Source organism: Scomber japonicus, chromosome 23, assembly GCF_027409825.1.
Source record: "Scomber japonicus isolate fScoJap1 chromosome 23, fScoJap1.pri, whole genome shotgun sequence".
Classification (NCBI taxonomy): Eukaryota; Metazoa; Chordata; class Actinopteri; order Scombriformes; family Scombridae; genus Scomber; species Scomber japonicus.
This window is the reverse complement of record NC_070600.1, coordinates 3,146,213-3,171,195: the sequence shown is the minus strand read 5'-3', so window position 1 is coordinate 3,171,195 and position 24,983 is coordinate 3,146,213. Positions and strand designations below refer to the sequence as shown.

The 24,983-nt window shown below is 39.9% G+C and overlaps 1 protein-coding gene across 1 annotated transcript; it reads left to right on the top strand.

Moving 5' to 3' along the window:
• Nucleotides 1-928: 928 nt before the first annotated feature.
• On the top strand, nt 929-24,670 carry lemd3 (LEM domain containing 3). The gene is made up of 13 exons (XM_053313887.1): nt 929-2,276; nt 5,158-5,198; nt 5,918-5,987; nt 8,451-8,524; nt 10,985-11,064; nt 11,484-11,629; nt 11,975-12,076; nt 16,500-16,602; nt 19,263-19,441; nt 20,195-20,276; nt 20,370-20,475; nt 20,557-20,635; nt 22,283-24,670. Exons 1-13 carry the CDS (start codon nt 935-937, stop codon nt 22,459-22,461), a joined length of 2,583 nt encoding a protein of 860 aa, XP_053169862.1. The 5' UTR covers nt 929-934; the 3' UTR covers nt 22,462-24,670.
• Nucleotides 24,671-24,983: the final 313 nt, after the last annotated feature.

The following is a 24,983-nucleotide window of genomic DNA, read 5'->3' as shown; positions in this document are numbered from 1 at the left end:
TAAAAATGTAGGTCTTTCCTACAGAGAAATTGTGAAGAAAGTCAAGGTGTCAGTGAGTACAGTTTCACTCAGAAACTGGGGGAAACTCTGAAAGGAAGAGGTCTGGCAGACCCAAAGCCACAACAGTCAGAAGACAACTTTCTGAGAGTCAACAGCTTGCGTGATAGGCGCTCACATGACAACAGCTTCAAGCACAGGTTCATAGTGGTCGTAGTAAGCAAGTCTCAGTTTCAACTGTGAAGAGAAGACTTCAAGTTGCAGGTTTGACAGGTGGAGTTGCAGCAAGAAAGCCATTGCTAAGATGTCAGAATAAGGAGAAGAGGCTTGCCTGGGCCATGAAACACCACCAATGAACATGACTACTGAATACTGGAAGAAGGTGTACTGGACTGATAAATCAGAATTTAAAATATTCTGTTCATCTCGCCGTCAAGTAGGTGAAAGGATGGTTCCTCAGTGTGTGACATTAACTGTTAAATATGGAGGAGGAAGCATGATGGTCTGGGGCTGTTTTTTTTTAATCCAGATTCAGGGTTGGCTACCACAGTATTCTGCTGCGATGCCATGCAGTACCCTCTGGTATGCATGTAGTTGGTCAGGGGTTTATCCTACAGAAAGATAATGACCCAAAACATAAGTCCAAATTATGCCAGAACTACCTTAAGAAAAAAGACCAAGATCGATGGTAAACTTGAAAACATTTTTTCAATAAAAAACTGGAAAAATTGGGGTGTTGAAAAACTTTTGACCGGTAGTGTGTGTACACACGCGCGCGCGTCTTCCTCCTATACATATGTGTGTGTATGTGTGCTTGTCCAGTGGCCTCTCCCACACGGAGCCCTGACGCTCTATGTGGGCTTGTTTCCATAGACCTGGTTGCTTGTTTCTCTCGCGAGATCTCACAACATTGCCTTCTCCTACAGTTTTATCCAAAATGGCGTCAACGCAGTTAACGGATGAGGAGCTTTTCTCCGAATTAAAGCGCTTTGGTTTCACTCCAGGCCCTGTTACCGAAAACACTCGACCGGTATATTTGAAGAAATTGAAGAAGCTACGTGAGGAGCAACAGCAACGTGGATTTAGATCTGGTAAAACTCGTAGCAGCGGGACCATTAACAGTACCACTGGCGGCGGCAACACGGCGGGATCAAGGCCAGCCAGCCATGACGTCACGCACCTGAACACCAGCAGAAGACCGGGCCGGAAGTCCTCCGTCCTCGGCTTCAGCTCCGACGAGTCTGACGCTGAAACTCCACAGAGAAGAAAAGGCCTCAATCATAGAGGCAGGGCAGACCAAAGCCCCGGTTTTCAACAACAACCGAAGATACGACCCGTTATAACACCCGGCGTGGCTATTAAGAATCAGCGTGGCGCAGGGACTACGCTGAATAGCAACAATTCTTCCCCGAGTCCGGACGGACATAGAAGTGTCTCGCTGAGTTGGGGAGTTCGTGCCAGATCCAGCCCTGAGGCGGAAGGAAGGAATTGTGACGACTCAAGAGACGAGGACGATTGTGAGGGGGGAAAAGAGAAAATATCTCGGTCAATAAATGGTAGCAGAGCGCCTCAATTGAACACTAGCAAGCTAGCTGGGGATTACTCGGACGAGGAGGAGGTCGGGGGCCTTGGTATTGGAGACCGACAGCGGGATAGGTTGGAGCTGAGACGGAGCTATCCGAAAGCGGTGTTTTCATCCCACATAGTTATCCGAGGGTCTCCAACGGTAGGGGCAACCGGAGTGATTAACTCACCCGGGAGTGTAAACATGGTGGGTAATCGGAGGGATGAGAAGGAGGAGGAAGACGAGGTACAGAGAATTGATTCGGACCGATCGGGAGGCATGTTGAGACACAACTTTCCCAGGAAGTCCATCTACGTGTCCCTCGCCGATAACCACGGAGGAGAGTCCGACAGAAACAACCACGTCGACGACGAGGACGGAGTATTCAGAAGCAGCAACACTAGTAGGTTCAGCAGTGGGTTGAGGCCGCGCTTTTCCAACTACAGCAGCTCATCCCAGACCTACAGGGGCAACCACTCCAATCACACTGCTCCCAACCACTCATATAGACAGGCAGTGCTGAAGCAGAAGCTGTCTCTCCCAGAGGATGAGCTGCTTCAGCAGTTTAAACGGGAAGAGGCGGCCTCCTCTGGCAGCTTCAGCGCTCATTACCTGTCCATGTTCCTGCTCACTGCAGCCTGCCTCTTCTTTCTGCTGCTGGGTCTCATGTACATTAGGATGAGGGGATCTGGATCCACGGAGGTGGATGGAGTTAGTAAGTATCTGACAAGCTCAAAACGTGTAAAATATAACTGCTGGCAATTTAGAGCCAGTGAATTTATGTGTCCATGTGGTATGACGGTGAGATTTGTGTTAATGTGTTTATTTTTTGCCACAGTGTGGCATCCCATCTACACAGCTAGTTGCTGCTGTTTTACCTTACCCCTTTCAACTACAACTGTGTACATTGTGTCAAGAAATATGTATTTTTCTTTTTAGGCTTAGGGAGATTAATAGTCATAAAAATTGAGATTTTTTTCTCAAATACAAAAAGAAAGTAGCTGAATTAAATATCAAAAGACCAATTTGGTTGTTGTCATATAAGATAAGATCAAATTTATTGATCCCACAGTGGGGAAAATTAATTGCTGCAACAGCTCAAAAAGATAGCCATATAAGAAAAAAACAAATGTATACAACAATAAAATTAAAAACTAAATAAAAGGACCCTTAAATGCAATATACATGTGTATATAAACAGTAAAATAAAAAAAAACTAACAAAAGGACCCTAAAGTGCAACTATAGTGCAGCATTGTACAGTCTGACTGCAGTTGGAATGAATGACCTGCGGAAGTGTTCCTTCTTACACTTGGGATGTATTAGTCTGTCTCTGAAGGAGCTGCTTAAGGCCTTTACAGTCAGATGCAGAGGGTGAGAGGTGTTGTCCATGATGGACAGTTTGGCTAAAACCCTCCTCTCTCCCACCACCTCTATAGTGTCCAGGTGGCAGCCACGGACTCAGCTGGCTCTTTTAATCAGTCTGTCGAGTCTGTTCTTGTCCCGCTCAGAACATCCACCTACCCAACTCACCACTGCATATGAGACCACAGATACCACCACAGAGTCGAAGAAGGTTATCAGCAGTGGTCTACACATACCAATCGATTCCAGCCTGCTCAACAGGTGTAAACAACACTGACCCTTCCTGTAAACTGTGAAGAGTCACTACTTTATCCTTCAACTAAAAAGAGCTCAGACATAGCGCTGTCCTACTTTATCAGTTTCAGTACAAGCAGGACAGAAAATAGAAATCTGCACACCAAGGCTTCATTCTGACTACACTGGTCCTGTGTGAATAAAGCTTGATAATTCATTTGAATAAGCAGGCCCACTTGTGGACAGCTGTGGGTGGGGCAAAACAGAATTGCTCAGAAAATACGTTGAAGAAGGCTCGACTTTTGTGGCAGAGCAACATGACATCATACAACAAGGTGCTGCGGAGGCACCTGAAATAAATGCAAGTGGTGGTAGATTAGTTTTTGATGTGAATGCAATATTTCTACTTTATACCTCTCAGTCACTGACTAAAGATATTATGCGGTCATGATATTTTATAGTTTAAAATTTTTAGTTTAAAAAATCCTGTTTGTATTATAAATCACTGTTCAGTGTTTTGATGCCTGATAGACCTTAAAATTCACAGATCTGTTACTCAGACTAGGCTTCATCATGTCTTGCTGGTACCTGCAAGAAACACGCCCCCACCAATGCGCCCCTTTTTTAACATAGGGCTGTTGGCTACTAAGTCATCTGCTAGGTAGTGCTAGCTACCAGACTTGCTAATTTTGCTGTGTAGCAGCCAGAGCTAGTTGGCCACTTTAGAGCTACATAATTCATCCTTCTCTAAAAAATATTGGCTCAATCCAGGCCCCAAACATACTGTAGATGGTGTTGTTTTCCTTTTCCACCTCCTTAGAGCTATGTGCTGGCTTTGCTGGCCCAAGCTTTCACCTGTCTACTTCATCCTGGAAGGATACATGTGAGTGTCAGGACTTCCCTGCACCTTAAGGCATGCACACTAAATGGGCATATGCTCTGGAACACAAGTGTTAAGGGTTGCCCAGATCCACAAATCATCAAGTCCATGGGGAATCTTAAGAATTGCCAACTGTTTTGATAATCAAATAATGTATTTTGGCTGTCTTTGAGCAAAACCTGCTTGCAATTTCAGCTTCTAAAATTTGATGACTTAATGCTTTTTGGGTCAAACATGATGATTTTAACTGCTAGTTAGGCAAAACAATATTCAAAGATGTCAAATTTGACTCGGAAATCATTTTTCACTTTTTATCTAATATTGTCTAATATTCAAACAATTAATACAAATAATCAGCATATTACTTGAGAATGAAAATTATAGTCGCAGCTCTACTTGCTCCTGCAAACAAATATAGACATTACAACAATAAATTAAAGTAATAATTTTCACTAATAGTAGTGCACAAATAAATTATTATATATAATTAGTTCACATAATCATAATCTCGATTCTTAACTTTTACAGTTCTGAACCAGTTGACAGATACAAAAAGGGACACACCTGTAACTGCACTATGGTGACATGATACTAGGGCTGGGGTGTCGGACCAAAACAAAAAATGGCGTCAGCGTGTAGCAGCAACAGCGCGATTCAGAGAAAAGTGCTCTAAAGAAAGTAAAGCAGATAGAGAAAGCAGAGCTTTCAATCAAGAATGGACACTCTGACCCTGTGTCTAGACAGAAAGTGTAGCGTTGGCAGCATGTTTAGATCGTTTTTCCCAGCCCTACATGAAACACATTCCTCCCTGTGGTTTCACACTATTCCACTCTGCTGGTGGTATTAAGGCATCAAGAAATACAAAAATGTACCAACAAAAGCAGGGTTCCAACACAAAGTGCAATGAAGTGAAAAGGATTTTGATTGTTGACTGATTAACGTGTTTAGTGATGTCTGAAGTACATTCCACGGTCTCCAAACATGCAGTCTTATTGCGAAAGACCATTTTTAGAAACCCAGCTTGTGCCTTCGCGTTTGTGGTGTGTTAGATTGAATATTTGTTTTTTATGAGCATGATTGCTTTTGTCTCCTGACTATCTCTTTCTCCTTTGTTGTAGTTAAGAGCCACCCTTTTGGCACCGAGTTTGACTCTTCTTATGTAAGTAGATATTTTCCTCTGACCACTCTTTTAGTTTTTTCTATAGCAAGATGTTAGATTTTAGAGCTCTATTTCAGTAAATCAAGTTCATGTAGTGCAATGTGTAGGGCTGAGCATTGTTCAAAAATGTTTGATACTGGTACCACCACCTCGACTTCAATACCTGTTCCTAAACCAGACATTTTGTTCAGCACCAAGTTTATGAAATCCATCTTAACAAAAGAACATTATATTACAGTGTAAACCTCTAGTTGTGTATTTCAGCCCTTTGGTAATTTTGCATATTCAAAGTAGTTTCATAACATAAAAAAATATAAAGGTATTTACTACAAATACCTTTTTACAGGTATTTTTGGCATCCAACAGATGTTGTGACTATAATGGCATTCAACTCAACAACCAAGAAGACTTGGTAGTTTTAATGTTGGGTAGTTGTAGAGAGAAAATGTGTTACAGCTAGTTAACATTAGGTATGTAGGTGAGACAAGATGATGATACTGTGGTTTGGTGGCTGGTGACCATAACACTACACATAACATGACAGGAGTCCACAGCTAACAATGGTTACATTTAGCTGAGCCTCACAATACACTGTTTGCCAGCCACTTAACCACCATTATTTGAATGTTAAACGACAGTTCCATAAGAAAGGGTTGCAAATAACCCTGGTAAATACATAGTTATGTTTGTAGAGTTTGTTTACTATTTATTGTTTACAGAACAAGACTGAGAAGGACCTGATCTTGAAGCTGCTGCTCAGTCTACACGACCACTTGGCCCACATTGCTGGTAGCTATCAACTCTGCACTGCACACATCTCATATCTTTCAAACATGAGTCTGATAAATAGGCCCAATAAACATATTTTGTTTCAGTACAGACTAAAACTGATGTTGAAGCGTAATGTGTGGACAGATGAGCAGCTTTTATTGAGCTGTGGCAGGGAGCACAGATCTGAAAAATAAAAGATTTACTAACTTAGACTTAGAAAAACGTTAATGTCCTCCAAGAGGCAATTTGTTGTAAAGCACAGAGACACATTAAAAAAACACCAGACAAACAATTCAAATCATCCATAGCAGCATCACAATGTCATCACCGTTCAAACAGACATTTTGATAACAAGACTTTGTTGTTTGTCCACTGGATGGAACAGAGGATGATGCTTTGTTTGACTCTGGGACTGACACAGAGTCCAGGGACACAGTGTTTGGTAAGCTTTATAGCAACATGGGCACAATATTTGCGCACATTGACAGCTCTGATGAAGAGATTTTGGGACTCAGTGAGCACACAGCTACACACTGTATCAAATATGTACTCAAGTTACTGTGTTCTTTTAAAAAGTTTAATTGAAACTCAGCCTAACCTGAACCTGGTCTGAGTTAAAATCCAGTTCAGTTAAGCAAATAATTACCAGACCATTAACCATTAACTTGACACACTGTTTCAGGTGTAAAAGGTGTTTTGGATTGTGTTTCAAATAAAAGTAAATTGAGAAAAGTTTTGGAATAACTTGCATAAACATATGTCTTTATAAATGAAAAGCTACTGGTGCATTCAGATAAACCAGTCCTTAATAGAAAAGCATTTTTGCCTGCTTGACACCCTTAATTAATGAATTAATTTGAAAGCATCTTATTGTCTTCTACTTGTATCATCTCACAAAAGTAATCAATCAGCCAGTACGCATGTGTCATAAATCCGGTGGTGATTTTACTCAGGCACTTATTTTTTGTCCAGAGTAAGAACATTTATGTGCACATATTAGTGAATGAGGCCCATTGTGTCTGTTTTGTCACCATGTCTGCACCAACAAAATAGCTCTGATCAAATGAATGAAATAGCTGTATTGGTCACACGTAGCTGGTGTTGGTTTGAAAGTGCCCAAAGCTCTTGGTGGCTAAAGAACAGGTGACCTATTGCAGCAGTGTGACTCATTGGCGTGAATGGAGGTCTATGAACATATATAATAGTTTTCCGACACATACACAACACCTGTAAGTAGGATCAATTAGTTGTTGGTTTGGCTCTTCACAAGACAGTAAGAAATAATTAGAAAATTGCCAGCCTTGTTTAAAGGACAAATATAATGCACAAATCACTTTAGAAACACGAGTCGGAACTTTGAGTGTGCCACGTCAGATTCACCAAACACTGCGTAAAGGTGAATCCTACATGTTCTAAATGAATACATGTTCCTGAGAATATTAAATTAGCATAGATGACAGCAGGTGTCCAGCAGGTTGTAGAGAAGCTCCATTCATAGAAATGGCACTAAAGACTAAGACCAGCTCTGAGATTGAGGTCCTTTTCTCATATATAGATCAACAGAAACACACATTATTAATGAATGGTGTAAGTGGTGGAATTAAAGGTCCAGAGAAAGACAAAGAATGGGACAAAATGACCCGTACTGTGAATGCTGTCTTGATTGTTGTGCGCAGCGTCACAGAAATAAAAGAATAGATCAATGATTTAACATGAAATTGGATGCCAAAAACATCTTGCTAGAGGAGCCAAACCATAACACTGATCATCTACATTTCTATTCAGTGAATACAAGTAATTAACCAATAGTCAGTTTGCATTGTGGAAAAGTAACTGTCGACAATTTGCTTTGTAGTTTCAGACGTTAATATTTATATTGTAAGCTTAAATTAGATCATAGTTTCAATTGCCAATTTAAATGACATATCCGTCTAAATTATTAAGTATTAAGTATTACTAATAAAGTAATACTTGTACAAACAGGGCAATGTCACCATTATTATGGATTGAGAAATGGAATTCATATACAGTTGCAATCAGAAATATTCAACCTCCTCAGCTCATAAGACATTGACGTGATGTGAATTGAGGATAATGACTATATGTGACAAACCAAAAACCCCATTAAACAACTAAACATATTTATTGATACATATTTGGGTCATTCTGAGAATATATTTTGACTTGACTTTGAGTTCAAATGAAAAATGTAACTTTTTCACAAATAATACCGGTGCAGTATTATTCAACCCCCAGCTTCAGTACTTTGCGGAGCATACTTTAGCCTTTATAACTTCTATTAAACATTTTGGTTGTGCTGACAAGCTTCTTACACCACTCGTGAATTTTGTTTTTACCTAAGAGAAAATCCTAAATGCGAGAAAATGGAGTGATTTTTGCATCTGGCCCATTGTGTTGATGCAAGCTGTTAGCAGAAGTGTGCTCTTTCTGATCTGTGATGAATTGATATTGTGATTGCAGGCCAGTATGACTGCGGAGACCAGCAGCATCCAAACAGGAGTCTGTCCATGGAAGAGGCCTCTGTGTATTTACAGGTAAGTCCACGTATCCATGTATCCTGTCTGTTCAGCTAAACTTGGAACATTGTCAATATCACAATCAATCAATCAATCAATCAAACCTTTCAGTTTAAAAAATAGTTTTTACTCTACACAGAAATAGGTGTGTAACGATACGCTGATCTACATCGATACATCAATTTAATGAGTAACAAGCAAATAGCACCGATGCAAAATAAAAACATCGACCATTTAAGACACGCTTTCATTTTGACATTTCCCTGGCACTTCTGTCTCCGTCCGTGCGTGCACACTTCCAAACAAAATACCATGCCACGGCAAAGGCCAGAGAAAATGTCAGTGAAGTTATCCTGAGCAGCTTTTTTCCACAAAAACTAAAAAACACAACTCAAAAACAATAAGGAGTTTCACTGCTGCTGCAGCAACACATTTGTAGTCTATCATCAGATGCTTCAGACATCACCTTACTGTAATCTCAGACACACAGGAACACTGAAGTGTGCTGCTGCTTGTCTTTTGTCTTAGGGCTGGGCAATTAATCGTAAAATAATCAAAACCGACATTCAGAAACTCTAATCGACTTAATCTTGCTCATGTCAATTAATGGTGGTGTTCACTGTTGCCATGACAGTAAAGGTTGCATATCTGTAAGGAATTTAAAACTTGTCTCCAGTGATCATTTGAACCCAAACATGATCTTTACATAGTTCTAATCAAGTAAACTAGACATTAACCACAGCAGCACACCTTAAAACATCATTACTTCCACTCCCTAAAGATCCTCATGTGTGAGGGCAGCAGTGGAAAATACTAAACTAAAGAAACTGTGAAAACACATCATTGTTCATCAAGGGTGGAGATAATTGTTCATTAATCGTAATCGAGGTTAAAAGTTCAATTAATCGTGATTTTGATTTTTGTCATAATCATTTTGTCGTGTCGTTTTTTCCTCCACAGCACGGTAGACACCACCATTTTAAAAGAGAAGAAAAAATCCTGCTTTAGTGTATATAAATAGTGACTTAATGTTCTTTAGGTTCTCTTTTATAGGATGTGAAAAAACTGTGTGGTAGACGCGCACATCCACATCTCCTAATGCAGGTGGATCCCAGTCTACCTGCATTGGGAGCTGCAGCATGCTTTTACAGATTTAGTTATTTGGTCCAGCTCCTGCTTTCTGACTCTGGATGTGTGTCTCTACTAGGGCTGAACGATATGGACACAATTTCATATCTCGATATTCATGCCAGATATCTCGATATCGATACGATACGATATGACTACGGGTTCGGTGAAAACCAAGCATTTTTCAGAAAAATAAAAACATCAGAAAACAAAAGAGTGCAGTTTCATTGATTAGAACTCACTGCCAGTCATCAACATTAACATAAAGTTAACGACTTGCACAACACCTCGCTCTGGTCAACATCATCCTTTCTAAATCCAAAATACCTCCAAATAATGGAGGATGATTTATGTTTTGGCACAAAATTAGATTCTGCACTGCCACCGGCCGCATTATCTTCCGCACTCATGTCTCTTTTCTTCCGTTTCGATTTCCCCGCTGTGAATGTCCTGTGTGTGTGGCTGTGTGCGTCTCAGTCTACGTCTCCCTCACTCCAACTCTCCTATGTTTGTCATTGGTTGGCTTCAGCTGTCGATCAACAGCAAGCATGAAATAAGCTTTGTGGTTGGCTGGCCGTAGTGGTGCGTTCAAGGGCAATCTTAAAAGTAATGTTTATGGAGACTGCTCGAGCTGTACAAGCAGGGCGAGCGCGGGGGAAATACATTGTTTATATCGTTGCTTTTCCGTTATTAATGTCTTGAATGTTCATATCTCGATATAGATACGATAATGATATATCGTTCAGCCCTAGTCTCTACCACTCAGTTTTTTGTTTTATAGGATGCCAACATTTTAAAGCTCTATATCAAAATGTGGCATATAGTGAACAGGAGGTCTATTTTTTATGTAAAAAGAATAGATTGTTTTCCATTTAAATGTCTGGTTGAGCTCAGAAATAAAAATTTTAGAAGCTTTTTGTGATTTGATATGAATGGAAGTGATGTGTTAAATCAGCTCATATCGTCTCATATCGATCGCTGCCTCCTGAATCGAATCGTATTGAAATCGTATCATGACAGACATCGGATCGTTGTTCATTGAATCGATATATCATCATATCGTGAGGGAACTTATTGATTTACACCCCTACACAGAAATATCTTTGGTTCACAGTGATAATGAAATTCAAGGAATTAGGATATCCAACAGGGTAACTTGGGAGCTTGATACTTTTTTGTGAAGTCTGTGAATTATGCATAAATGGTTTAAATGTTTTGTTTCTGAAAGCGGGATGTGAGAGTGGAGAGAGGAGCTGCTAAAAGGGAAACCCAGAGTGTGCAGGATTACTGGGCCAGAATGGAAACTGATTTGTACTATCCTTTCAACAGTACTCTGTTTCTTTTGTTCAGGCTCAGAATCAGGAGTTTGACAAATTCATTCATACTTCTCTGGAGTGGATCATCCGGACAGGCCAGGATGTTGGGATAAGGTAGTAAATATATGTGTATATATATATGTGTGTATGTGTGTGCATATATATGTATCTGTGTGTGTGTGTGTGTGTGTGTGTGTGTGTGTGTGTGTGTATATATATATATATATATATAAAATCCACACACAGTCTCTCTCTCCCTCGCTCTCTCACACACCTTCTGTCTGTATCATCTGTATGTTTGACCAATGACTGGTATTTGACAGTGGACGTACTCTGCTTGTTAGTGAAAGAACTTTACTGCTGCATCGCTTCCTTATTTCATCAAAATGAACTTACGTTAACTTTGACAGCCCTAATACTTATATAAGTGTGTGTGTGTGTGTGTGTGTGTGTGTGTGTGTGTGTGTGTGTGTGTGTGTGTGTGTGTGTGTGTGTGTGTGTGTGTGTGTGTGTGTGTGTGTGTGTGTGTGTAGGTTTACTGGGCAATTAGCTGATGACACCGTGACTGATGTGTCTGAGATTTCTCGGCTGGAGTCCACACATCCCAAGATGCCCTTCACATGCCGCTTCCGCCGTGCCTTCCTCACTGTAATCAGCAGAGTCTTCCTCATTGCAGCTGGTGAGATGAACCACACCACATAAAGAAGACCACCAATCCTAAAACATGTATATCACAGCTAATACGTTTGTTTCTTAAGTGCAGTGATTGATTAGTTCACCTGTTACAGTAGTACTACCAGTGTAGCAATGATCACTCACACAAAGACATGGTTAAAAGAACACTACACAGATAAAAAGCATCACACTACCCAGGCAGCAACGAGTTTTACTCATGTTTTTTAACAGTACTATGCAGAGTGGCCCCCCAAACGCAACACAGCAGCAGGGCCAGTTTTTTTAGTAGTTGTGTTTGAACCTGTGTGTGTGTGTGTGTGTGTGTGTGTGTGTGTGTGTGTGCGCGCAGTGGTAGGCTGTGTGTGGGGTGTAGTTTACTACATGAAGCGTCGCTGGAGGAGAGAGGAAGAGGAGACGAGGCAGATGTATGACATGGTGGAAAGGATCATCGGTAAGGAACACCACACATTCACTTACATTCTAAACCAACTGTCAAGCAAATGAATGTGGTTGTTGTTTTATTTAGATATGGTTATCACTGTCATCTGTGTGTGTCCTGTACCAAACTTATCGGAAATAGCTAGAGTCAGTGGCAAACTGAAGAAAACAAAATTCACTTTAGTACTACTCATAATAGATTTTTGAAACACAGTACTAATAGAGAGAAACATTAAAGCACATCTAACATACCCTCAGATTGCACTTTTATAAGAACTCGTATCTCTTCAGGTAGGCTGTGACATTCAAACCATACTCAGCTGGTATTATAAGCCTAATGTGTGCCAAGAAAATACTTCCAATATAATTACATCACCGGCAGCAACCTGTACTGTTGACAAAAGACAGCATGGATATATGTTATTTATGCCAGATTCTGTTCTATATGCATGTGGCAGCAGAAATTGATATTCATCAAAGCAGTTAAAGTAATTCCATCTTCTGTTGTCCAGTTTTGGTGAGCTGGTGCCTCAGGTTTCTGTTCAGACACGAGTGGACCCACTGTGGATCCAATTTAATTATTTTATTTATTTGATTATTAGCCCCATTTTGACCAAAAGTTGCCAGAAACAGATATCTCAGAAATTAAACTTGGAACTTAAATTTTCCTGAGGAACCAGGTAACTCATGACCAGTGTTGGGGAATGTTACATTTAAAAGTAACTAATTACATTACAACAATAACTCATTAGAGTACTGTTGTGTTACTGAAATTGAAAAGCCCTTTGTAATTTCTCTCCCATGTTGTTTTAGTCCAGACCTCCTTTAAATATAATGACTGTACCACCATCACACAGCCACGTCTGGCCCATAGTCTGTAAAACTTTACACTAATAGAAAGAATGACATGGCATTATTGTATTAAAAAGGCTTCTCTAAACGACATGGGCTATAGGTTTTACAAACACAACAACATGTTACTGTAATGTTCTTCCTCTTATTTCCTCCCATAAAATCAAAATAATGTGATTATTTCACTGAAAGGAATGCTGTCCCTTCTTGCACACTGAGCTGCAGTACACACACAGTGATAGAACCGTGGCATGTAGCCAGGTGCCTGCCTGCCAAAAAACGATGTCAATTAGTGTCACATTTTCTTTTCTTGTGGCAAAAAGTTACAGCAGTAGTTGGTTAAAATATAACTGATTACCTTTTTGAAAATGTAACTAAATGACCGAGTACTTAAACTGTGGACCTAACGTGTTACATTACTCGTAAAAAAAAAAAAAAAGTAATCTAAATACCCCCAGTATTAGGGGTTCTGACGAGATACCATACTATGAGATCTTTTGAGATTAAAACGTGATGATATTTCTCGTCAAGGTGAATGTTGTCAGAAGCAATATTATGGGTGCGCACCAAAAAAAAAGAAAGAAAAAAAAAGGTTTTCTATCGCTCTGTCTTTTTATAATGTCACGTATGGATCATTAACCATGTTACAGCTTCTACCTGCTGAGCAGATCTCACAGTCAACAGTAGGTGATGGGTAGAGATATCTAGCGCAGATATGGGAGCCTAATGATGCAAAAAGTAAAATGAGTGTCTTGTTTGTGCAATATCGACTACAGACTCTGTATTACACTGAACTAATATTTATTAAACAGTAAATATTACATAATAATAACACCTGGAACAAGAACTATACAAATCTTTGTATGAAGAAGCCTGCAATTTTTGGTTGGGTTTACTACTAGCCTTGACAATAATACATTACGCCTGTTATAAAAGAATGATGGCATTCAACCACCAGATGCTGCTGTTAGGACGCATGTCAGAGGCATATCACATTGGCCTATTTAAAGTTGTTTCCAATCCATGGGTTAGGTGTGTGTGTGTGTGTGTGTGTGTGTGTGTGTGTGTGTGTGTGTGTGTGTGTGTGTGTGTGTGTGTGTGTGTGTGTGTGTGTGTGTGTGTGTGTGTGTGTGTGTGTGTGTGTGTGTGATCAAAATTATTCAACCCCTATTGCATTTAAGGTTTATTGGCAACATTTTAAAAAAAAATCAGGCGTTTGCAACAGTTAAATAGTTAAATAAAACTAATATTACAAGGATTTTATCCAAATTCAACACTAAATCCTACTTTCAATGACTACCGCAGTCTCAAAAATATTCAACCCCCTGAATAGAAATCCTCATAAGAGCACACATTTGCAAATCAGGTGTTGTCTAAAGCACACTTGATACAACATATCAAGGGCTTCATTAGTTGCATCAGGTGTGCTTGACATAGAACCCCGCAAATACCTGGACTGTTGACGGTGACGTTTCATTGCATTTTGGAAATATGGCTGAGTGAAGAGAATTGTCCAAAACATTCAGAGAAAAGGTCATTGCCTTGCTCAAAAAAGTAAAAGGATACAAAAAGATAGCACAAGCACTGAATGTTCCTAGAGATACAGTTGGAAGCAGAAAAAGTAAGGAATCAATGGCTGCCACCAGATTCCTAAGGAGGCAGGTGGTCAAAAACCCTCAACTGACTGCAAAACACCTGCAGCAAGCTACAGTGAAGCATGGCGGTGGCTCAGTGATGATCTGGGGTTGCTTTGCTTCCTCCGTGTGGAGGGCAAGATGGATTCAATCAAGTATCAGGACATCCTGGGAGACAATGTCATGCTGTCTGTGAGGAAGCTGAAGCTTAGATGTCATTGGACCTTCCAACAGGACAATGATCCCAAGCATACCTCAAAGTCCACCAAGGCTTGGTTTCAGAAGAAGTCCTGGAAGATATTAGAGTGGCCATCACAGTTGCCTGACTTTGAAAAAGGCAGTTGCAGCACGCAAACCTAAGAATATTAGTGAACTGAAGGCCTTTGCCCATAAGGAAGGGGCTAAGATCCCTCAGGAAAGCTGCCAGAGTCTGGTGTGTGGCTGTGCATCACGTTTGCAGCAGGTAAAAGAGTGCTCTACTAAGTACTAAAGATGCTTGTCATGAAGGGGTTGAATAATTCTGAGACTGCAGTAGTCATTAAAACTGGCATTTTGTGTTGAATTTGGAGAAACCACTTGTAATATTAGTTGTGTTGGGCTATTTAAATTGTTCTTGTTTGATTTGTTTATTGCAAACACCTGAAATATTTAAAATTTTCCCAATAAACCTAAAATGCAATGGGGGTTGAATAATTTTAATTGCAAAAAATAAAAAATATATAAGTGACATTCATTACAAAATAATTAGTTAAAACATTTCAGAATGTACATGCATTATTTTGCATTTTGTGTATTTCAAATAAAATGGTTAGGGTTAGGGTTGAAGTTTTCTTTAAAACAGTGTTAAAATCTTCTCTCGTCTCGTGAGCTGAGTGTATCGTCACACCCCTACCCAACACTGATTGTGACCCATAAGGAATTAAAAAATGGCAGCAGTGCTTGAAATGGAGCATTCACACACGAGGAAAAAACAACACAGATGTGTCCTGTTGTTTTAATCAATTAATGAAAAGGAAAAAAGCAGAGGAGAAATTAAACTGAAACTAAGAGCTTAGGCTCCTCAATCAACTGTTGGGTTTATGATAATTACATCTGCTCTGCAATGTAACTGAAATTAAACAATCAGAAAAAAGCTTTATTTCTGTCATTAACTGCATTTGTTCTTGCTGTTCTCTGTTCGTTGACTTTCTTGACCACCACCACTCGCTCTCGTGCTCTCTCATGCTCTCTATCTCTTTTTCTCTCACTCTTTTTTAAAAGGAGTTGGTAAGCTGAACAAAACCGGACTACCTAACAGTATACAATGAGTTGCTGTCCCATGAGTGGTTGATTAGATAATATTTGCTTTAAAGCTGCAGTATTTAGTTATGAGAAAAAAGTGGACTTTGCCAGAGAATTTGAACATTTGTACAACTTCCAGGTCCCTCCTTCAAAGCCCCTTCCCACAGAGGAACCTGCCATGCACACTACCCGCACATGAAGGCTTGTCACTACAGTAACAGAGGAAGATTGTACGGCCGAGTGAAAACACAGCAGGCGGTGTGTGGGGGAGGGGCGCTGCTGAGTGACAGTACACAGTCAACGTCTTTGACACTCCTGCCGACTCTCATTGATTGTTTTGATCGGGGAGCGGTGGATTTGTGCAAATCACATTACGACCACTGGAAGGATTCTACTGTCAGAACATAATGACAGTTTTAGCAAATATAACACAGAAATAGTTACAGACTGCAGCTTTAACAAGCAGGTGCACATGTGTTTCTGATAGCGTCCACTGAAAGTGTAAAGTTATGTACATGTATCCAGTGTGTACTGTGTATCATACATGATTATGTACATGAGGTCCAAATGATTTGTGCAAGTCAATCACTGACTTGACTCTTTTGGGTGTTGTATTTTCTCCTTATGCTGTAATCCTTCATTCTTTCTAACTGTGCTGCTGTCTTTTAGATGTGCTGAGGAGTCACAGTGAGGCTTGCCAAGAGAACCAGGACCTGCAGCCCTACCTGCCCATCCCCCATGTCAGGGATTCCCTGGTTCAGCCTCAGGACCGGTCAGTACACAGCTCATCTGAAATATTTAACAAGGGTTAAGAAAATATATTCGGGGTGTGAAATTAACTGCTGCTGTAGCACATATGCAATTTTTGGCTTTTCAAACCAACTTATCTAGAAAATAAGTATCTGACAAACATCCAAAGCTTATGTCTATAATGACTATGGTACAAATGTGTATTAGTTATTTTAAACAGTTAAAGAGGTGTAGCTTATGAAATGAAGGTGGTGGCTTTTAAGGATTTAACTATACATCTCATACTACTATAACTATACATGGAAACTTTCCACAGTGACTCTGTTCAAACATAACAGAACTATTACAAAGAGAAACGTCTTGCACCATGTTTGGTACGTGGTACACAAAGGGATACTGCAAAAGTCCCATTTCCTTCTTCTGTGCTAGCGTCACTATTGGAGATCAGCTTTCAGCAGTAATCAAGGCTGAATCACTGATGGATTTTGAAACCTTTTAGCAAGTGAATGACTTTGTTTATCATCTAATCTGTTTAGCGCTGCAGCTCCCTGAATAAATTCTCATTCATCTCATCAAATGAAATTTAACACATAGAATTGTGCAGCCTATTTGTTCAGTCCAGTTGCACGCAAGTAATGAAAATGACATTAAGCTGTGACTGCAGTGTTTCCCACAGCATTAGATTGTATTTGTGGTGACAGCTGACCGGCCCCCCTCCCTTGTCAGCCAGTTCTTTATCAATACTCTTATCAGTTCTTTTTAAAAGGGATAAATTGACAGGATTAGAATTCAACTAAATACTGTTTCTTGAACAGCAGCACTAGTTTTTACAACAGCAAAGTCACTATATGAACTAAATAATTCATCACTGGAAACAGAAAAAAAAATGTCAATAACAAACAGTATTCCTGACATCAACATGTTGAGTGAAGTATCAGTCATTTCTCCTGTCCTCTGTCCTCCCTCTGATGCTGCTGTGATTCACTGCTGCAGGTACCACTGGTAGAGAGGAGAGGCTCATTTGTCAAAAATAGACTGTAGTGGAGAGCTGCTTCTGGTGGGATCACAAGAGTTAGCAAACATAAACAGACAACATACAGAAAGCTTTCATTTCAGCTTGTTGATAACAATTTGCTATTAGCTTAACCAGTGTGCTGTGTAAAGCACACTAAGAGACTGCGGATAAAACAGTTTTCTACATGTTTATGCTTGTTTTGAGATATGTTTACTTCATCTTGTTTTACTGTATCCGCCATGTCCTCTCTGCTCTGCTGTGTTTGTGTGGAGCATGTTCTGAACATGCATACTTGTCCCTGGGTAAAGAGCAAAGGAGAGGACTTAGAAGCAGCACGTTCATCAATAAAATAACACAACAATATGCTAAACACTGGACTCTCATTTAAATCTTGTATTTCACATCATTACTTCACTCTAGTTGTGTATATCAATCATTTTAGTAAATATTTAGAGTAAAAGCTGTTGGAATGGAAGATAGTTGAAAATGTATATATCTCAGCTGTTTGCATGTCTTGAGAACAACAGCTAATTGACAGAATTGTATGGTTTATTACACTGAATGAATGGTCTTGTGCTTAAAGGGATAGTTTGGAAGTGGGGTTTTCCAGTTTGGGGAAACAGACAAGACTACTAGCACATAAGCTAAGCAGTGTGCTGCTGTGTAAGTGTATGCTAAATTTAAAACATTGTCACTGCATTACCTTTTCCTTTGGTACTACATCCAAACCAACCATAGAAATTACAGCAGCACCCAAACAGTAAATCCAGTGTTTCCCCTAAGTACATACAGCAGTGGCGCACCGCTGCTGTTGAATTCTCAGCGCTGCTGCAAAAATGACTGTGCTTGAAGTAACGTGACGTTAACTATGTTGATCACCTGCTGGATTTCATTACGTGGCTAGCAGCTAGTTAACCTTATAACTTCGCTTTTGGCTTTGGTGTAGGCTTCATAACACAACCTGCCCCCTCCCTTCATAAGCTGCTAAAGTAGGGGGAGGATAAAGGCAGACACCCGACTCTCCTGCATATTGATAGTAGCTCCTTGACGCTCCCGGAATCTGGAGCGAGCAACAGTGCGTGTGCGTGTGATTGACTGCGCGTGTGCACAAAAAACGATCGTTTTCTAACGCTTTTGCGCGTCATATCAATGATATAATGTCACTGTGTGGATCATTAACCTTGTTGCAGTGTGCTCCCTGGTTATAGTTAGTGAACTACCAGCTTCTACCTGCTCAGATCTCACAGTCAGCAGTAGGAGAGGAGGAGAGCAGCAGGGGAATCTAGTGCACATAGTTTGTATGGTAGCCTAATGATGGAAAAAGTAAAACTGGTAACTACAAAAATAAAGCATTATTATTATCTTTTTACATTTACATTTATACGCAATCAACCTGTTCTAATTATTGTTATTAAATAAAATATGTTGAGACTTTAAGCTATGATTCCTTTAATTGTTTGTTTGGGTGCAAATGCTGTGTAATAGGAGCCGCGGGGAGGGGCCTTTGTGTCGATGCTGCATTCATGTGATACAGAAATGTCAGATTGCTATTGTGACTTCTATAGAGAGGTGAATTTGGCTTCATTACCTGTCTACAGGAACTGTATCTATAAATCTGTCTGTTGAGAAAGATGTGTCAGTAGTTCTGATTTTTTATTTTTTTACAGGAAGAAAATGAAGAAGATTTGGGAGAGGGCTGTGAACTTCCTGTCAGCCAACGAGTCTAGAATTCAAACAGAGAAACAGAGGATTGGTGGAGGAGACTTCCTTGTTTGGAGGTGGATCCAGCCTTCTCTCAGTTGTGACAAGACCTCCCTGATCCCCTCCAAAGTCTGGCAGGGAAAAGGTACAACAAACTAAACAAAAAATGATTTACTTCCAGATTTCCTGACTGTAAATGTCTAGTAAAAAGCTACTTTACTTCCACAGTCCCTATACCTTTGCAGTTTTCAAGTCCTGGTTCATCAAAGTTTTTTTTTTCTGATTTTAAACCAGCATTTATTTCAATGTGTGTACTGTATGAAGATGAACAATGTTTACTTTTTCTCCATGTTGCCTGCTCTTAGAGTTCCCCCCTCATTTGCTGGCATATGTATGCTAAGTGATGCAAAGAATCACCCAGGAGACATTTGGAGATATGCCTTAGACTACAAATGATGTTTGTTTCAGTAGTGATCCCTTCAAGGACCCAAAGCCCTACTGTCCCATGCTACACTAGGGAAAGCGATAGGGAAAAGCAGACACAAAATATCATACTATTAAATGCTTAGAAAAGTTAGTATAACAAACCCAAACAAACAACTACAACATAAAAAACGTTATTTTAGTTTTATGTTGGTGCAGAGAATTGATGCCACAGTTGTCTGCTAACTTAGTCTTTGGTACTCTGCTGGACGTGAACGTTGGTAAAGTGAGTCTGACTGCACGCAATGTATTCTGGTTGTTGCAGGATTCTGTCAATCATACGGCTCAAAATTCATTTTTACTGCATAAGTGACCAAGTTTAAAGAAAGTTGTCATATTCAGAGTGGTGATGAACTAGCCTTTTGTTTTGATATGATCATCAACTCATTGAGATTTTGTCTTTTGTCCTCTTTAGCTTTCCCTCTGGACCGTAGGAATTCACCTCCCAACAGCCTGACGCCATGTTTGAAGATCAGGAACATGTTCGACCCAGTCATGTGAGCACCTACTCTCTACTGCTTCTGTGATCAGCTGCTAGGAGCTACCAATCATAGTCTCTGCTCATAAACTGTGCATTTGTGTGCTCTCAGGGAGGTTGGGGAGAATTGGGACCTAGCCATCCATGAGGCTATCCTAGAGAAGTGCAGTGACAACGACGGCATTGTCCATATTGCTGTTGACAAGAATTCACGAGAGGTATACTCAGCCCTATGAGTGATGGGTATACTTTGTCATACCTTCATGCTGTTCACACTGCCTCTTGCTCTCTCTCTGCAGGGCTGTGTCTATGTCAAGTGTCTCTCTGCAGAGCACTCAGGGAAAGCCTTCAAGGCACTTCATGGCTCCTGGTTTGATGGTAAATGACACATCTAATAACTCTTACATTATGACTACTTGAGCAGTAACCAAAGAATACAAAAGAAGGGACTGTGTTGGTACAGGTAAAAAGATGATCTAAGATCCAGGTCGTCTCATTGAGATAGTTCATCTCTGATTTGTCCAGTCAAATGATTGCTTAACTGTCACTTAAACAAAACCCCTGGGTACTATTTTCTGAGTTGGGGTATTTGCAGTGTATTTGATTGAAGTGTGGGGCCAGATGGTGGCACATTACATTAGATTTGAATTGTTTGCTGCACGACCCTAGTGTCTATCTGAGCTTAGTTAATGATGTAGGTTTGATGTCTGTTGGTGAGATAAGGAACGAGGGCTGATAAATAAATGGCAACAGTTAGGATGTGTCTGGAAATAAATGCAGATACTATTAGTGTTAAGTGGCACAAAAATAAACGTGCTAGTTAGAGGTAGAAAGGGAAGCTCTCTATGTTACCTAGACTACTGTACTTTGCATAGATGGGGGACAAATGAAAGGAAAACCCACAATAAACTGCATTACAGCTGCAGATGCTTCCAAACAGTTGAACTGCATTGTACAGTCAAGCAATCAACATCTAGTCATGCTCTGTATAAAAATGAATGTATGGTCTGTTTCATGGTCTCCATTAACATGCATTTTTTTTGTCAAAAATAATCTTGAAATTTGGTCTAAATGTAAATTGAATGAGTTTGAAAACACTTTCTATAAATTGCTATATGACCATGCATAGACACATATATTTACCTTAAACCAAAACAGCATTACAATTTCTACCATATATCTACCTTTGCATTGAACTTGATGCTCCTGTAAAGGAAAACACACTCTCTCAATAGAAGGGGATGTTTTGTTAGTCAGCATCCTGATTAGTGTCCCTGTAGTGTCCCCCTTAGGGGAAACCATAAACTTGTGATGGTTAGTAGGACTGAGCTCATTTCATATCCCAATAAAGGTAATTATCCTGATATAACATAATTTGATTCATTGACTAAATAGTTGTGTGTTACAGGGTTGAGCGGAGGTGTGTGGGTGGTTTTATTTGTGCCATAGAATGTAGCCTGGGAAACAATCAGAAAATAATATATTTATTGATCTGATTCAGCGGCTTTCTTGCTGGCTGTGCTCCTCCTTTTCATTCACTCTCTATCTTGCTCAACCACAGCTGGTAACACAACAGCGTCAGCTCCCTGTTCCATGAGAGCAGAGGAGAGTAGTGTGACCATTAAAAAGCAAAACGCAGCAGAGACTCTCGTACTGAGCTGAAATTAAACTAGTGCACAAATAAGGACAGTCTCTACTGTTTTGCTGTCATTCATAACCGCCATCTCACAGCTTCTCTCTTCTCCGGTCACGAGGCGGGGCTGAGCCCTCAGGCAGCAGTTGTTATGAAGAATAGTAATTTAACAATGTAGTCCTCACAAAAGATGGACAGATGAAACATGATGAAATATACTGCTGTAACTAACGAGTGTGATTTACATCATAACAATATTAATGATACAGGAAAATATGAAACGATAGACATTTCTCTCGTCACATATCACACAGCCCTAATGGTTAGCTGCATGTTATCTTCAAACACTGTAGTGATTGATCAGTGACAGGCTCTTGCTTTTGGTTTTACAGGTAAGCTGGTGACAGTGAAGTATCTGCGTTTGGACCGGTACCACCAGCGTTTCCCACAGGCTCAGGGCTGCAGCACACCCCTGAAGGCCTCCAGCCTCCACTTCAACACCACCAGCACCACAAACACTACGCCCCACCTGCAGTACCATGGCTCAGCCAACTCCTCTGGCTTCTCATGAGAACATCATTAGCATTAGATTTAGCATTGTCCTCTGTGCCCTCCCAGCATGACAGTACCAGTCTGCTGCTGCTCCTTCAATGCTTTTTACGGGAAAAACTTGAGTCTGTGTCACGGGAGAGCTTTTTTTGTTTTTGTTTTTTTCAAAACAGGATCTTTTCCAGAGAATCTGTCAGTGGTGTGGTGTTTGTTTTCTACAATCTTTGTATTAGAAGTGTCATGGATTTAACAAGGAAGCAAAGTTCTTGTGGAATATTTAAGATGTGTTCAGAGACTCCAACTCTCCCGCCTTCTCTTCCACAGTCTAACTGATGCTATGATGGAGTTCATTTGGGCACTGTATGGAAATGGCTGCATGTATCAGAGGATGCCTCTGTGAAGCTTTCAATACAACACAGTGTGGGTGATGAGTTCCTAGGGATGTTCAATGTACTCTCTGTTGTTGTTATTATTATTATTATGATTATTTTTATTTTAGTCAAGTGAGGAAGGCATGAGCAGACTTGAAGAGGGTGTGCTGTAAATACATGTGAATGGTAGCACAAGCTTTATCAATAATCAGCATTAAAAGCAAACCATAAGCTCACATTTTTCTTGCTCACTTATACAACAGAGTGCATCTGTATCCAGAGGCAAACACTCCCCAAAAGGCTGCAAAAGCACTGATACACACACTCGCACACAGTTCAGCTGGTAGAACTGAGCAACACTGAGGGTATTGACTCAGTCAATGTGTATGTTGTTTGTTCCATGTATGGCCTTTTTATCCTCTGGCTCTGTCCTTGATTTTGTTAGTGTCCAGCAGTGCTCCTCATTTCTCACCTTTTGGGTGATATGACAGAGGGAGTGTAGCTTTTACAGTCACCTGAAGTTTCTTCTTCAGTTATAATCCAGTATATTCCCAAAATATGTTATTACTTATTATGTTTATTTACCTGTTTCAAGTCGGGTCATTTTCACTGTTTCCTCATTGAATTGCATTTCCAAACCTGTTCTGAACAAGTGGTGTATACTGTCATCTGTCAGTGTACGTGACAGATCAGAGGAGCACATAGACATCCGGATGTTTAGTTCAGTTTCTGCTCATCTCACTTTGTGAGACAGATGTTTTCTATCATGATGGAACCCGACTCAGTCCCTTGTGCTCTTTGATTTCCCCTCTTGTAATAATTCTCTTCACTCTTTGTGTTATAAGGAGTACTGTGAATCTGTTGACTGTTTGTAATACAAAACTCCATTTATTCCAAGCTCTGCAAGGAGACTGTACTGAACTTAGGGATTCCTGATTGCTTGTGTGTTTTTTACAGCACATGGGTATTCAGAAAATGCTAAAAATCCACAAGTTGCCAGACATAATTCATTTTTAATGCAGTGAATTGAAAGTTGGATTCAGTATTTGCAGTGTGAAGTACAAATGATGCACATTTCAAATGTTCAAAACCTGGTGCAACACTTTGCAGCAGACAACCCAACTGTGCCTTAAATTTGTGCTTTTTAAAGACTGGCACTGCATTGCTGGGGAATGTACTTGGTGTAATAAATGGTTTAATGGGCAAGTAAGGCCTACCATACGTGTAGTTTTTGTTAGAATTTGACATCCTCAGATTTGGTATTTTGTAGCAGTTTCCTTTGATATTAAACCAAATGCTCCTCTCTATTTATTATTTTTTTAATCAGCCATGGTGATGTACTATTTAATATCACTTGCCCTGTTACATATGTCATAACTTTTCTTTTCATCAAGGATCAACCTTACATCCGCTTCCAAACAATTGTCAGGATGTGTAAAACAAAATAAAGTGAACACTTTCAGAAATCAGCCAGTTGTTTTTGCTGTATTTGAGTGCATAACTAACTTATTTTTGTACGTCTCCAGCAGAAAGGTGCACCTGCAGCATCTCAGCTCACAGACTGTAATGAGGCTGAATGTAAAAGTTGGTGTGATGTGACAACACTCCTGCAGACTGCTTCACTTTTAAATGCAATCTATTCCTCTAATGTATTTTATGTACACATTGTACATTGATATAATGGTAATATTATATGCAGCTTTATTTCCATTGCATTTTATGTTTGAATTTACCAGTACTCCTTACCTGCTAGCCAGAGGAGGGAAGTGTACAATACAGCAGACATTTAAAAAGATTAAGATGTTTTAATGTTATTAGTCAATTGTACAAACAGCTCAAATTAAAGGTGTATTAGGGTTTTTAAAATTGTGTTTGTTGTGCTTTTTTTAAATATTTCACGTGGCAAACATTTTAGGAATTGTCTTCTGAGGTCTCATCTGTGATTTTTAGCTTGCATTACTATACGTTGAGGCAGTTTTTCAATTAATGTCCATAGTTTATTTCTTTTGTTTTTTTAGTAAGAATGGTGATATGAGAAGTCACAGCAAGTTATGTGAATACATCCTCACAACTAGATGTTTTTTTCTCAGTTAAAACATTCCAAAATAACTGAAGTCTAAATCTGCCATTAACTAAGTATACGCAGTAGTGATAAGTATTCATCATCATTAAC